Source organism: Ornithodoros turicata, chromosome 1, assembly GCF_037126465.1.
Source record: "Ornithodoros turicata isolate Travis chromosome 1, ASM3712646v1, whole genome shotgun sequence".
NCBI classification, from domain to species: domain Eukaryota; kingdom Metazoa; phylum Arthropoda; class Arachnida; order Ixodida; family Argasidae; genus Ornithodoros; species Ornithodoros turicata.
In genome coordinates, this window is record NC_088201.1 from 30,175,974 (window position 1) to 30,190,600 (window position 14,627).

General features: G+C 45.3%; 1 protein-coding gene across 2 annotated transcripts; it reads left to right on the plus strand.

Annotated features, from left to right (window-relative positions):
* The first annotated feature begins 2,629 nt into the window (after nucleotides 1-2,629).
* LOC135377835 (programmed cell death protein 6-like) lies at nucleotides 2,630-13,479 on the plus strand. Of its 2 annotated transcripts, none has more exons than XM_064610540.1 (7): nucleotides 2,630-2,840; nucleotides 3,009-3,068; nucleotides 3,162-3,223; nucleotides 3,308-3,352; nucleotides 7,687-7,845; nucleotides 7,943-8,052; nucleotides 11,184-13,479. In XM_064610540.1, the coding sequence occupies exons 2-7, from the start codon at nucleotides 3,013-3,015 to the stop codon at nucleotides 11,283-11,285; spliced, it is 534 nt and encodes a 177-aa protein (XP_064466610.1). In that variant the 5' UTR covers nucleotides 2,630-2,840; nucleotides 3,009-3,012; the 3' UTR covers nucleotides 11,286-13,479. The 2 variants fall into 2 exon arrangements, with proteins under 2 accessions (XP_064466610.1, XP_064466609.1); XM_064610539.1 differs by having other exon boundaries at nucleotides 2,631-2,847.
* Nucleotides 13,480-14,627: the final 1,148 nt, after the last annotated feature.

Below are 14,627 nucleotides of genomic sequence, written 5' to 3' on the forward strand. Positions count from 1 at the left end.
ACCACGTAGTCACGCCGCTCCGTGGCTAGACAGACAGACCACGCCGCGATTCTTAAGTAGCAAGGACTATAATGCTACCGCATTAATAAACACACAGTCACAGAACCGTCAGTAGTTCACAGTCATTGGGTGCATTCGAATAGTCTGAGATGGCCACCGCATACCAGAAGTGCCGCCATAATGGTTTGTCATCCGAATTCCCTGTAGGCGCACATGTGCATCACAGAAGGTGCACGGTGCTGAAATATTGGGAGTGCACACTTAGCGGATGGCACCGTCTGCATCTTTTCCTGTCGCCTGCTATGGAATATCTTGTGGGTGTGCCACAGGATATTCCCTAGCTGTCTTGTGGCCGGTATTTTCTTTCTTTTTTTTTTTAGGGGGGAGGGGGCTTGGAAAATTCCTGGCAATCACCATTCGAGGCTGTCGAGGAAACGACCAACGGCTTCGCCGTCTGTTAGTCTTCCGGTTAGCCTTGTTCCCAGGAGTAGGGGCCGATGTGGGAATGGACCATTTCCGACAACGTGAATGCGCATGCCCAGCCCTTGAGTCCGCCGTTTTTTAGCGGAAAACATCGCCATGAGCCCACCTGCGGGCGACTGTCATGTTCATTGTGGGGAGATAATCGGTTTCAAGGTTACGCGGACGTTTGAGGTCTGGTAATGAGTACAATGCGCTTTCACTCTTTCCACATTCTTCTTCCAATCTTCTCTTGCTACGTTCCCACGCAACGTACGTGCCAGTTCGTAAAGCGTCACCATTATTGGAGAGAAAGACACGACGTTCGACATTCCGCCGCCAGGGGCGACGCGAATATGGAAAAGGTCCATTGTTCTATTTCGCAAAGGGCATGGCCATCAGTATCATCATCGATAAAAGAGATAGGGCGCAGACTAACTGGTGCATGATGATAAAGGAACGAATAACCGAGAGACACGGGACACGAAGACAAGCACAAGAGTTCTCAGAGTTCTTCGTGTCCTGTGTCTCTCGGTTATTCGTTCCTTCGTCAGTATCATCATCATCAGGCTTCGTTTTGGGAGACTCTTTTCTGCTGTAGTTAGAGTCACACGGGCTCCGCCTCTCGGCGAACGTCATATGTCACGTGCCGCGCGCTGGTCGCTGGAGATTCTTCTAGCTGTGGAGAGATGGGAACTGTGGACATGTGCTCGTAGTTTTATAAGGTAAATGTGTTTTACGCGTAGTACTAGCCTTGCTGGACATGAGATGAGTTTGTGTAAAACCGATAGAGGTTCGCTACACTGAGTGCATTCAGGTGGCTCTTCCTCTCGAGCGAAACTGGGAAGTGTCTGAAGTTTCACCGCTTCGCCCGGGTCAGAGCCGTAATACAGTGCACTGGCACTGCCCCGGCCAAAATAGGGAAGCCGATCGGCGACAGCACTGGGTATCTAGCACTCAAAATAATTCATACGGCAAGGAAAACTTTTGTTCGTTTGTTAAACCAAGCAGATCATTCCAGATTGCAAGTAAAAGAGGAACTTGTTCACTAGTCCTTTCTTCGCAGGCAAGATGGGAGGGGGGAGATATATTTATTAGACCACAGAAAAAAAGGGGGAGGAAACGCAAGATGGGGATTAGTGTTTGTCGAACGGCAACACAAGTGCCTGCTGCTGTACTTCGGAAAATTTGGCTACAAAAAGCTACAAATCGCAAGAGGGCTGTTCTGAACTACCCGAACTTTCGCCTTCTGTCATGTCACCTTAACACCCGGGCAACTGCAGCATAATAGACTAAGTGTGACAGGTGTGAGTAAGCAGTTGTGCCTGTGATTCAAATGTGTGCTCAAATCGCTGGAAACATATAAAATAAAATAAAATAGCAAAAGAATAGACTGAGAGGAATATACATATGATTAATGTATTCCATTTAATGAAATAAAATATCTATTCATATCTATATCTCGAAATTCGAAAGCAGGTACAACAACAACAATAAATGATAGAGAAGTTATGATGACATGGGATGTTTAACCCTGGTAGCCAAAGGACCCTACCCTACTTCACAGAGGTTGATATGAGAGGAAACACGTACAAAAGTTCCACATAGCTATGATAATCTATACTATTTTGTGAAGTAAAATAAATGTGAAAATCGCCGTGCATCGAATACATAATGCTGAATTCGAGAAGCCGTAATGGGAAACACGCGTCGAACAGCGGTACACAGGCAACGGCGTAAATAATATTTCATGACGTGTTGGAAGTGCTGACTGTTTCAACGGAACATTTAACGGAATGCGTATCCTGTTCCCAGTCTGACGGGCTACATATAACCGCTCTTAATACCTTTTTTGAAGTTACAACTCCCCAAAAAATCGCATAATTTGCCCTACTTGCAAACAGCTCTGCCGCCAATCTGACCTCCCCGTCTTTGGTCTTCCCGCCGTTCCCGCCCCATCCCTTGCTCTCTCCTTTCTTTCCCTCCTCACGTGACATATGACGCACGCCATGAGGCGGAGCCTGTGTGACACGAACACGAACCACGAACTACAGAGACGAACTACAGCCGAAAAGAGTCTCCCGTGCCGGGTGCACGCAGTGACAAAGCTCAGATTGGATTGGCTCGGATTATGCAACAAAGTGGTCAAGTGGCTTCCATGGGTTCCATGGCTTCTTCCGGCTTTAAAAAGTGGTGCCGCCTATATTATGATAACACCGATAAACCGAATAATCTGAAAACCTATCGCATTTGTATCGCTTTAGCGATACTCTAGAATCCAGAATCCTAGTAATTGGACCAATTGGACGGCTCTGCACCGATATCAGCGGTGCGGTCAATTTGACAGGACGTGAAGGGACAGGACGTGGATAGCTAGATAGGTGGGAGGTATCGCATTTTTGTTTGCTTCACATATATGACTGCCGCAAGCTTATTGTACTATTGGTACCGCTGGTACTACGTGATATAACAAAAGACGATCGCTCAGCGTCACTTGGTATAGTGGCACCTCATTAATTACTCCAATATCATTCTCGAATCGTGAACAGCAAAATGGCTGGGATGGTACCAAGGGCTGACCGTAACTACCTTCAAGGTCTTTTCCAAAAGTGAGCATATTTACTCTTTTGCAACCCCTCAATCATTGTTTTGGAAACATTCACCCTTCGGGGTGGAGGTACACCTGTAATTGTTTATCCTAGTGTTGACCGTGACCGGAGTGGCGCAATTAGTGCAACAGAACTCCAGAGTGCGTTATCAAATGGTGGGTTACACTTTTATACTGCATGTATGTATTACCCTACACATGCTGGCACTGTTCATCTATCACTCCAATTTTCTTTGTCAGGTACATGGAAACCTTTCAACCCGGAAACTGTCAGGATGATGATAGGTAACCTCTCCTTCGTACAGTACAGGTTGGGACAAAAGTTTACGGAACACGCGAGCAGCGTACTTTTTCTCCGGGGCAACACCCTAGCGGCCACCGGAAGCGGGGGAAGGATGCACTGTTGGCGACACACAGCGGTAGCTTCCACTTCCCAGGCATACAAAAGCGACACCGGAACTACCACTGTGTGTCGCTAACGGCGCACCCTTCCAGCCCTCCGAAACGGTGAACTCACCCGTTAGTTAGTTCCAGTTCCTATTCCCTCTTGCGACAGGGCGGGCGTTCTTTTTAGAACGCCTCAGGAAAAAAAAAAAAACACGCACACACGATACAAAAAAACACTACACTATCTTGAACACTAACATATAGTCTTTGCAGTCCCAGTTCCTCTCTTCAAGGATTGTATTGTTCTGTCCCACTCTCGCAGATGGCGCTTGGTGTGGTGGATGGGGTGAGTGGGGCGCTGAGGGGAAGGCGGCGCGCGGGGGCTCCGGTCTCCACAGCTTTCCAATGGCACTGTATCAGATTCGTTGTTCGTTGAGGTGCAAGGAGCGGCATCTGTTACGTTTGGGCGAAAGTCACTGAAGCCCAAAAGCATGGCTTTATTCTCCTGATGTTTGAAGAGTTCCCCTCGGGTGTCCAGGCTGTTTAATGTGTCGCATCGGAATAAGATATGGTCGATGTCTTCCTCCTCTTTGCCGCAGAGGAGGCACACAGGGTCCCCCTCTCCAAAGAGCTCAAAGGTCCTCTTTTGGGTAAGGAGGGATCCTGTCCTTGCCTGGAAGAGCAGAGCACTGTCCCTATCGCCTCTATGCTCCGCTACTGGGGCCGGGATCTCCTTGCAAGCTGCGTAGTTGTCCAGGCTCTTTTTCTTCACCAGTGACTCACGCCAGAGTATCTGTTCTTTTGCTCGTACTTCCTTCTTTACCTTCCGAGACCATTCCTTTTCGGACTTAGACAGGTGTCGCGTGGTGCTCGCGCTATAGGTTCTGTCCAGGGCGGCTATCCTTCGGACCCAGTTTGTCCTCACGCCGCGGTATCTTATGTGCTGGTGAATTCTGGTGGCATAGTTACGGTCTGGCAGGTGAGTCAGCCTGCCGAGGTACGTCAGCTTCGACCGAGCGTCGCACTCCCCGAATGTCGACCAGCCCATCTCGCCCGTCACCGCCAGTCGAGCTGTCCCGAAATTGCCGCCAAGAACCCACCGGCTAAGCACATACTGGCGTCTATCCAGAGCTTTCCGTGTTGGGGGCTGGTATACCAGCACGTCATTTGCGTGGGTGGCACCTGGGACGGCCACTGTCTTCCAGAGGATGCGTCCAACCGTGTACGGGTTATAGGAATTTCTGGCCAGGTTCCAGGTGTACCCTTTCAATTGATTTGACTTAAGTACTAAATTCCTCTCATAGGTGTCTGAGTATTGCGGTTCATTCGTGATCGTGACCCCGAGGTACTTGTACGAAGTGCACGTTACAACAGTCTTTTCTTGTAGTAGCAAGGTTGGTTGGCCAACAACGTTGACACCCATCCATTGGGACTTCTCCTGGCTGAATCGAAATCCATCCTCCCCGGCTACAGTTGTGCAGATGTCTAACAGCTCTTGCATGTTTCTTTCTGTGCCCGAGAGAAGTACGATATCGTCTGCGAACGCTAGACATGGTATCCTTGTCGTCTCGAGCTTGTTGTCTTTGGTAACTGTGGAAAATAGGAGACCTGGGCCAGTTGTTTCGAGCGCCGTTAACAGGTGGTTGATGTATATATTAAACAGCGTCGGTGAAAGGGGGCAGCCCTGCCTCAGTCCTGTGGTTATAGGCAGTTCCTTTGTGGTGTAATCTCCTAAGCAGTAAATACCCGTGCAGTCAAAATAAACATTCCGTAGCAAGTCGACAGTGTTGCGGTCGAGGCCGATTGCAAGTAGTTTGCTCCAGAGTCTGTTGTGCGGAATTCGATCATAGGCCTTTTCTAGGTCCAAGAATGTGAGATGGAGTTGGGATTTGTCAGCCAACGACAACTCGATCACCTGCGTTAGTGTGAAGATATTGTCTGAGCCCCGACGGCCTCTCCTAAAACCATTTTGTGCCTCACTGAAGACGCCTTTTTGTTCACACCAGTCTCTGATCCTTTCGTTTAGGATGCACATGAAGAGCTTATAGATGTTGCTTAACAGCGCTATCGGTTTATACGAGTCCAGTTTCCTGCTGTCTTTGCCGTTTCCTTTGTATATCAGTTTGACCCTTGTCTTCTTCCAATCCCGTGGACACTGTTTTGTGGCTAGTACAGCGTTGAGTTGGGTCCTGAGAGCGTTCACGGCGCACGAGCTCAGGGCCTTCAATATTTCGTTTGGTACCTCATCTGTACCCGTGGCTTTCCCGCATGCGAGCTTGGCGATATGGCAATTTATCTCGCGCTCACTTATCGGAGCCGTAAGGGAGGGAGGAGTGGTTCTGGTGGTCTTGGATAGGCCTTGCTGTACGTTCGGGACGTTTACCGTTAAGCGTTGTTGAAGGTTCCGGTAGAAGTCGGTCATGTATGACTCTATCTCGGTTTGGCTTTCCCGAGGTACTGCGTCAGTGTCGACAATGCTTGGGTTCGCCAGATCAGGCTCGTCTTGCATGGAACGGATATAGTTCCAGAACTTGTTACCTGCCTTTCTTCCTGCCGCCAGTATATCCTCTTCCTGCTTCTTATGTACTTCTTGTACCTTGCGTCCCACCAGCTCTCGCACTTTTTCCTTCTGCCTCTTGTATGCTTCCCATAGATCTTTTACATGAACTTCATCCGCTCCTCTTCTTTTTGCAGCCCTGTGGTCCCTGTTCAGTTTTCTTCGTATGTGAATTTCCTCTTTCAATTCCTTGTCGAACCAGAAGCAGGTTTTCTTTCGTGTCCTCCCTCTACTTCTGCCAATTATTCGCTCAGTGGTTTCGGCTAGTCTGGAGTAAAATTCATCGTACATTGTTGTTGGCTTAGTCTCGATCATCTTATCAAATTCAGAGGCGAAGAGCTCTAATTTTTCTTGGTTCCCAACCTTCCATGACCCTCTTGTCTGTCGTTTTCTGGTAATCCTAGGGTTTCTCCGCTTGCCTTCCGACAGAAGGCTTATCTTTACGCGGTTATGATCGCTGCCGCAACTTTTTATCCCGTCTTCGTCAATGTTCACCCTTACTGACATTTCCATGGATGGCGAGTACTTCGGTTTGAATAACACGTAGTCAATTGTAGATTGATGCAGTCCATTGCTCCACGTGACCCTTCCTTCACAGTTGTCACTTAGGTTCAGTATTTGTAGGTTGTGTTGCTCGAACATGTCTTGAAATTTTTCCGAGCGTTTGTCTTCTCCGTCTAGCTCCATGAGATGACAGTTGAAGTCCCCCACAAGGATAACATATCCTGTTTTCTCTTTGACCACGATGTCTCTGTGAAGACATCCGTAGATTTCTTCATTCCATTCCTTAGTTTCATTTCCAGTGGCAATGTATATCACTGCCACATGGGTTTGCTGGCCGCTCGTGTCTGTGATCGTGAGCCATAGGCGTTCGGCACTAGCTGTCCTGCATGGCTCCATCCGTACAAAATCGCGAAGCTCGCGGTCCACAAGGAAACCTACGCCTCCCCCTCGCTTTAGGACAGTTTGTCTATTCGATCCAAACCATGCCCATCTATTGTTCAGTATTGGCGTTTCCGCGTTTCTTAAATGGGTCTCGGTCAGAGCGGATATGCTTATCCTTTCCTCGCTTGCATTTTCTTGTAGTTCCTCCCACTTTAGCTTGCTTCCTCCTTGTAGATTTAAAAAACCTATGTTCATCTGAGCCGTGCCTCTAACTGACCTCCGTCCTCTTCTCTTGGCCTTCTTTTTCCTTTTCCTTTCACGGTGGCTTCTGTTCGGCGGCTCGTCTAGGGCGCTGTGCCAGTTTTGCCGGTGTTCATCGTTCCAGCTTGGGTTTAGTGCCGGCTTGCCACGGGCATTCTCCTCTTCCGCATTCTCTGCTTCCGGCAGCCGCTAGGGTGTCGCACAGAAGAAAAAGTATGTCGCTCGCGCAAACTTTTGTCCCAACCTGTACATACTGTACAGCCACATTTTGCCTCGACAATTGGAGAGAGAGAGAGAAAAAAAAAAACACTCTACACAGATTTCTGTAATACTGTTACCAATATTGCTCATTTACATGTCTCACGAATGTCTCATATCTGGATAAAATGCCCTGCAAAGTGTTTGTTGAGGAGAACACTAATGACATTGATGTTTAATCTTTCATCCAGTGCACTCAGCACCTAGGAACTGTTACCAATCTGCTTGTGTTTCCCTATTCAACATTTGTGAGAAATGTGCACTCTCTCAGGCATGTTTGATCGGGATCGCTCGGGAACAATCAACTTCGATGAATTTGCATCACTTTGGAACTACATCACCGAGTGGCTCAATTGCTTCCGAGGCTTTGACAGGGATGGTTCTGGAAGCATTGACAGACAAGAGCTACAGCAAGCACTAAATCGCTTTGGTAGGAATAACTGTCTATGCAAATGCTGACTAGCTGTGTGGCATGTAGTCCTTCCTTTGTGCAGTCACCTTCATTATCTTTTCAATTTTGTTTTCAGGATATCGCCTGAGTGAACAAACAATGACTGTGCTCTTGACAAAGTTTGATAGAGAAGGAAAAGGATCTATCAACTTTGACGACTTCATCCAGTGTTGTGTCACGTTACAGGTATTGTGACCTTTTGTAATGAGTGCCGAGATCCTTCGCACTCGCTGGAGTAAGCAAAAACCAATATACTGTGCTTCAAGTTGTATTTATACTGCATTTAACGAAAGATGACACAACAACAACAACAACTTTATTGTGAGATGATGAATGGGGAGTTTCATCGCCAGGGGCGATACCCTACCCCATTGCTGGTGGTGATGCGGGGAATGAAATAATGGGCCCCTTCACAATAAGGATCAAAATCCTATGGATCCAGAAAAGTGAAGGAGCTTTGAGGGCAGAGCATTGGTGGGCTGGATGTGGCCAGGGACCAAGCAATTTTGTGAGAGAGAGGGGGTGAGAGTCTAGCTCGTTAAGGCTCCTTGAGCTCGTCTTCCTCCTTGTACCTTTTCACTCTTCATTCCAAGAGTTTATTTTATTTTATTTTGAGACAAGTCTTGGTGGCTCTGTTGTGAATGTGCCCCCTCGATGATTCCAAGGTTGCAAGTTGGATTATGAGTAGGGCCCGGATTTCTAGGCACTAAGAATGCCTGAAATAGGCAGGCAGTTAAGCACCAAAATAGGCAGTAAAAAGAGAACAGGCACATTCTCCTGAGGATGTATATTGCCTTTCTTGTAAAGCTTTTCATGATATGCGATGCTCGTGCTTGTATCCATTTAAATAATATAATACCATATATGCTTCAGCTCCTTGTATAAGAATACGTTGATGCATGGGGCCGTTGCCAGGATGGCACCACCACTTTTATACTGATAGTTTAGCTGCTCATTGTTCTGAAAGTACACTATAACGAATCATGTTTTTAGTATCCTAGCCAGCCGTTGTCCTAGGTTTGGAAACGCCAAGAAAGGCTGTATGTCTTAATCCCCTCTATCTGAATATCCTATATAGCTAACCAAAGCACCGAACAAAACCAATGTGCCTCCAGCTACCAGGATGAAAGCAACCCATGGTCGTGAATAAAAAAAAGAAAATATGTCACTGCGCACTGACCTAATATGGCACACGTGCACAACGCTTCTACCATGCTCTACCGTGGTCGTTGGAGGCCAAAATCAGGCCTTTCTACACGAGCAGCGTAGAGCGTGTATGCGCAAAAAATGTAGCATAGTTAGCACCCTCGTTCTAATTTGTGTGTAAGTATACATTACAAGCGCGAAGAGGTTGACAAAGAGGGCCGGCCTGGCAAGGTTAAAAACAGGCAATTATGGAATGAGATCAGGAAGAAGGCAGGCAAACTGGAAAATGTCGCGTTTAGGTACTTTTAGGCATTTATAGGCAAATGCCTAAAGATCCAGGCCCTAGTTATGAGTTGCTTTGCATGGGACATTGAAAGCCGTTTTTTTAGAAATTAGACCGCTGCTATCTAGGCAAAATTATCTTGCACACCAAGTATGGCATCACTCGTGGTCATAGAGTGGTCATAATTATTATTATTTTTCTGAAGGAGTCTAAAAATGTCTCATGTTATTTGTATCGCACAACTGTTTGAAGGGTATGCGCACACCAGTGCGTCGGGAGCACCCGTGCCGCTGAGGGTACAGGTGCACCAGTGCGTCTGGTCTCGGTTTGAATTTTTGTGCCCTCTCTTTATGGTGCTGCGGCACTGCATTAGGAGTGATGTTTGGCTGCTTGAGGCTTCTCCTGGGAAGTGTGGCGCCATCTGTGGGCTATTTTCACAAGTATACTGGTATTATCGCTGGAGGGTGAGCATCACCCGTACTTTGGACAACGGGCAGCGAAATCGAACGAGCAGGAGGCGTTTCGCCTGCACCAACAGGCAACGTGGCACACTCAGCTACAGGAAGGCCTCTGCGTACAGCTGTGCACCCAAGTAGTACCACACTCTTGGTAACCTTAGCAGACAAGTAGAAAAACACAAAACATGTTCTGTTATACATAACACAAGCGCAAATATAAGCATTATGACTATAAAAGGCTTATTAGGAATACTCGATAAATAACTTTCCACAATTCATCGGGTGTGTACGTTGTTTATGAAGCCTTACCCATCTTGGCATGCAGTTGTAATTTTTGCCCACCCTTCAAAGGGTTAATTCAAATACTAAGGAGGTCGTAGCACTTTGATATATGTATGTGGATCATTACATCGTGCATGCATTGTACTGCTACTCATTGTATTGAAAAACCGGAATTATTTTTCTTAGTGTTGGATTTGGAGAGATACAAACTCTCGAAGACACATGTGCATTATGCCATTCTCATTAGTAGTCGTAAGCATGTGACCTCTCCTGTGCAGACCCACTAGTGAAGATACTTGCAGTGATGTGAGAGCCGAATTAGTTTCAGTATTCACGCTACCAATCTTCTACTTGTTTATTACCCCCTTTGCTGCAGAACTTTGAATGCGTGTTCAGTTCGATGCAAATAATTTTATTCCACATTTATGCGGCATAACCTGGGAAGAAGTATCACACCCCCTTTAATGTTTATACAAAGTTAAAATTGAATGATTAAGACTTTGAAAGACTGTCCTCCAGGTTGGGAATCGGTCCGAGGCCCTTGTTAGTGCTTCTTTTAATTAATAATTGTGATAATTATGGTAATCTATCTCTTGATAGGTTGAGCCATTAGATGTTATCAGATGTTCCATTACCACACAGTTTGAGTTGGAGAAACTTAATTTAGAAGCATGCATTACTATGTACATATGGTAAAGGCTCTAAACTTGCAGCAGTTCACCACCATGCTTGTCTTGCTCACGTGCTACAAAACAAGTTTTGGTATAGAGCTGTTTTAACTTGTGTGTAAGGTTTTTGGAGAAAGACACTATATATACATCTTTATCGGAGGTTGAAACATTCAAATAATTTATTTTACTAAAAAACAAGCTTTCGGACGGACTCCATCTGAAAGCTTGTATTTTAGTAAAATAAATTGTTTGAATGTTTCAATCTCTTTAAATACTTATCTTGAAACTCAACATGCTACACCTCTCATGGAAGACAACCTCGCCACTTGAGAGTATGCCATGTTTCATATGCAGGAGGCATACTGGGATAAATGCATACGAGAGATGATGTGTTTTCTATGTTTGTATTTTCTGTGGCATGGGCTATATTGCATATGCTGTAAATGTGAAATGTTCAATCGTATTTCTTCTCAATAGACTCTTACGGCAGCATTCCGTTTCCATGACACCGACCAAGATGGCTGGATCAAGATATCGTACGAGGACTTCTTGCAACTTGTCTTCAGCCTTCGTATATAATGACTGAGTTGTTCTGCTACACTACATTGTGCCCTCAGCAAATTTTGTTTGTATATGTGATATGCACTTTTTGCTTTTTGTTCATTATCAACCAGTTTGCAAGGCTCAAGAATTGTCTGCTGCCACTATTAACTTTTGATACTTTTGGTCTGGATTGGGTAATACTCAATTCTTCCCTTAAAGTTCTAAAAGTGAAATCCACTAAAGAGTAACACTTGTGATTACTCCCTTAAGCAACAGATACACTTGTGTTTCAAACAAAGGCTAGGACATTACACATCTTTTTTTAATGTGCATGGTGTACCCGTCGCCTGGTAAGCTACCAACCACAAAATATGATTGGTTTGTAACATGGCAGTTGATGAAAAGCCTCTGCGATTTGCGTTGTGATTGGTTATTGAAAAAAAAAAGTCTTTAGTGGGACTGGCCATCTCCTTTTCTTTTAAACCAATAACTTCTAAATTACGGGTAAAGAGTGGCTCACAATTTTTACTGCCCAAATTTGAGGAAAAGGACTTGTCCCAAAATAACTGAAGCCCAGGATTTGTTGAATGCTGATCGTGTAAAAGTGCATTACTTTTTCATATTCCCCAGTGTCAGTGATGGAGAATGTTTGATGCACTAAGTAGTACTTGAGGGTGTCCTGAAAAGATCTTTCCTCCCCCTCTTGGCCTTGCATTGGACACTGTAGACATGTTTTAGCTCAAAATGATTAAGATAATCACAGTTCTGTGTGCCCTCCTCATCCCGGGAAAGAAAAAAATCACTGCCACATTTGCCCACCTCTCTGTTTTCCACTGTACAAGAAGAGGTTTGAAAGCCTGAAGTAATTCCAACTAGGATGCCAAAGACGATGGCAATCTCAGTTCTGGAGCATCTCTGCCATCTTACTGCATGGGCGCTCCGCTATGACAGCAATGTCCCTTTTTCGTTGAAGGAATAACGAATGTTACATAATTGGAAAAGCAGTGCCTCATATAGTGCCTCGTACAGTACAGTGTGCTACATTAGAAGGAGTAGTTATGCTTCTAAATCAGACCCACATATGCCTTGTTGATGTCATGATTATAACTGGCCTTACAGTTTGTGTGTTACCAGTGGCGTCACTAGGGGGGTGTGGTCCGCACCGGGTGATGCGACAGAAGGGGGTGACATGCTGCACCAGTACCGCCTCCTCCTCTCTTTTTCTGTAGCGAGGTGACGCCAAAAACAACCTAAGAAGCCCTTGGCGAGCATGCGATTTTTTTCTGCTTACGATATGATACTGTTAATTATCGTGTATCGCCTCGGATGGAAAGGGACACATTATTGCGAGGGGGGGTGACGGAGCTCCCGCACCGGGTGACGCATACCCTAGTGGCGCCGCTGGGTGTTACTTATCTGTTCACGCAACCCCTAAATTCTGTTCTGCTTTGACTGCATCCTTACAGGTATCGCTTTGAAGTACATTCACTGTAGGAGTCCTTGGGGGAGGTGGAGGATTGCTCAGGGAAAATTTGTCTATTATAAGCGATTCTGTGCTACTGAATCTTCATAGAAAGTGCAGGAGGGATGTCACATTTATTGGTAGGGTCAAGCACCCTTTATAAAATTTCTAAATTAGGTAACGGAGGGTGTGAAGCAAGCGCGTTGTCTGCACAATCTAAGGTTGTTTTGAGAGTTCTATAGCTTAGTGGTTAAGGCATCTGCTTTGTAAACTTTCTGGTGTTCGAAACCTAACATGCCTCTTTCATTTGTCCTAGAATTAGATTTTTGCAGTTAATGTTTTCGTACAGTTCTGCTCTGGTTTTTGTTACAGCTTGGAGGGATAGCTTCAAACATATTCCCTCAGTGATGACATAATGTATGCTGTTTTCCCAGCCTTTAAAATGAAATAGTGCACATTTTTTCCCGGTATATATTTTACTATCTTACTGGTTGAATAATTAATCATGGACTACACCGATGCTGTAATTCCGAGGGCTGCAAAAAGATCCTTTTAGAGCTCGTCTGTATTGTGTTTCAAAATCCAGCAAATCATCGTTAATATAAGCACCACTGATCGCACAAATTTTGTACTGGTCGTGTTTGTTCGCTGCATTTTTTTTTTTTTTTTGTTGGAAAAATCTTTTGATTCTGTTTGATTTTGTTTTATATGAAGATTTAACTTTACTAATTTGTTAATTCATGGAAATAAAATTGAAGTTTGCATTCACACGACTTGATGATTGCCCATCTATATGCAGTGCAACAGAGAAATAAGTTTTGCAAATGAACAGCATTGAAATTATGAGAGATCTCGCCCTTAGTGCAGACCACCTGATGTGTCAAGAGGAGAGCGCGTCATTTGAGCCTGTGGGCACTCCCATCTACTCCCACCACGTTATGGAATGATGTCAACCTCACTCTCTTGAGAGCTCTCTGAAGGAGCCTGAGGAGTTTCTAGAGCGAATCTGGATCAAAGATCTCTCCTACAGGTTAGCTACGATTATTATTCCTGTGTGAGAACACTTGGCATTTGTCCTGCGACCTGAACAACCAATAACAAAAAGTTTATGGAGGGGGTTTTCATGGCTCCTTTACATTTGTACATTTTTCTTCGTCTCGCAAAAAGTAATTCCTGCACAGAAAAAAATACTCCTACAAAGTCCTCAGCAGTATAGAAGGTCATGAAATAAGTGTCTCATCTGGAAAGTTCAATGAAAAAAAAAAGCATTGTGACACACCAAAAGTGAAACATTGCTAGCCCAGATGTCTTGGCAATGGAATTTGATCGCTTTACCATCAAAGACACTCTCAGGGTTTCCATCTTGAATGTCTTGTATGCACATATTCAACAAATGGCTATCATTTTTACCTTGAAGAATAAAGATTATTTGAAAAAACAATGCCTTTTGCCCGCAATGTGCAAAGAAGTGACAGCGATAGCTGTATGCTACTACTAGCTGTATGTGGCTTTCTTGTTGTGCTTCACTTGTGTACGATGACGCTCATGAGCAACAGCAGCGCGGTACGCTTTCCACTCGCACTCTTCAGATTGCGTGCATACTTTGCATGGCCAGCCCATTGTGAGGAGTCTGGTACAGTGGCAACAAGCGCACAGCTTCAGGTTTATTTCCCTCTCCTTGCGCTGTCATTGACTACCGCGCCGGCCAGTGGTGTGATGTCATTTGTGGCATCCACTGTACCACGTGATGATATGATGGCACGGTAATGTCATTTCGTTTCTGCTATGCTCGCCATAATCACTGTCAATGCCACAAAAGCTCCTTGATACAGCTATCGCTGTAAAACAGAAAACGAGCACTATAATTATTTTAAAATGATGTGTTGCTAGGTGAAGCAAAACAGCAAACTAGCTCC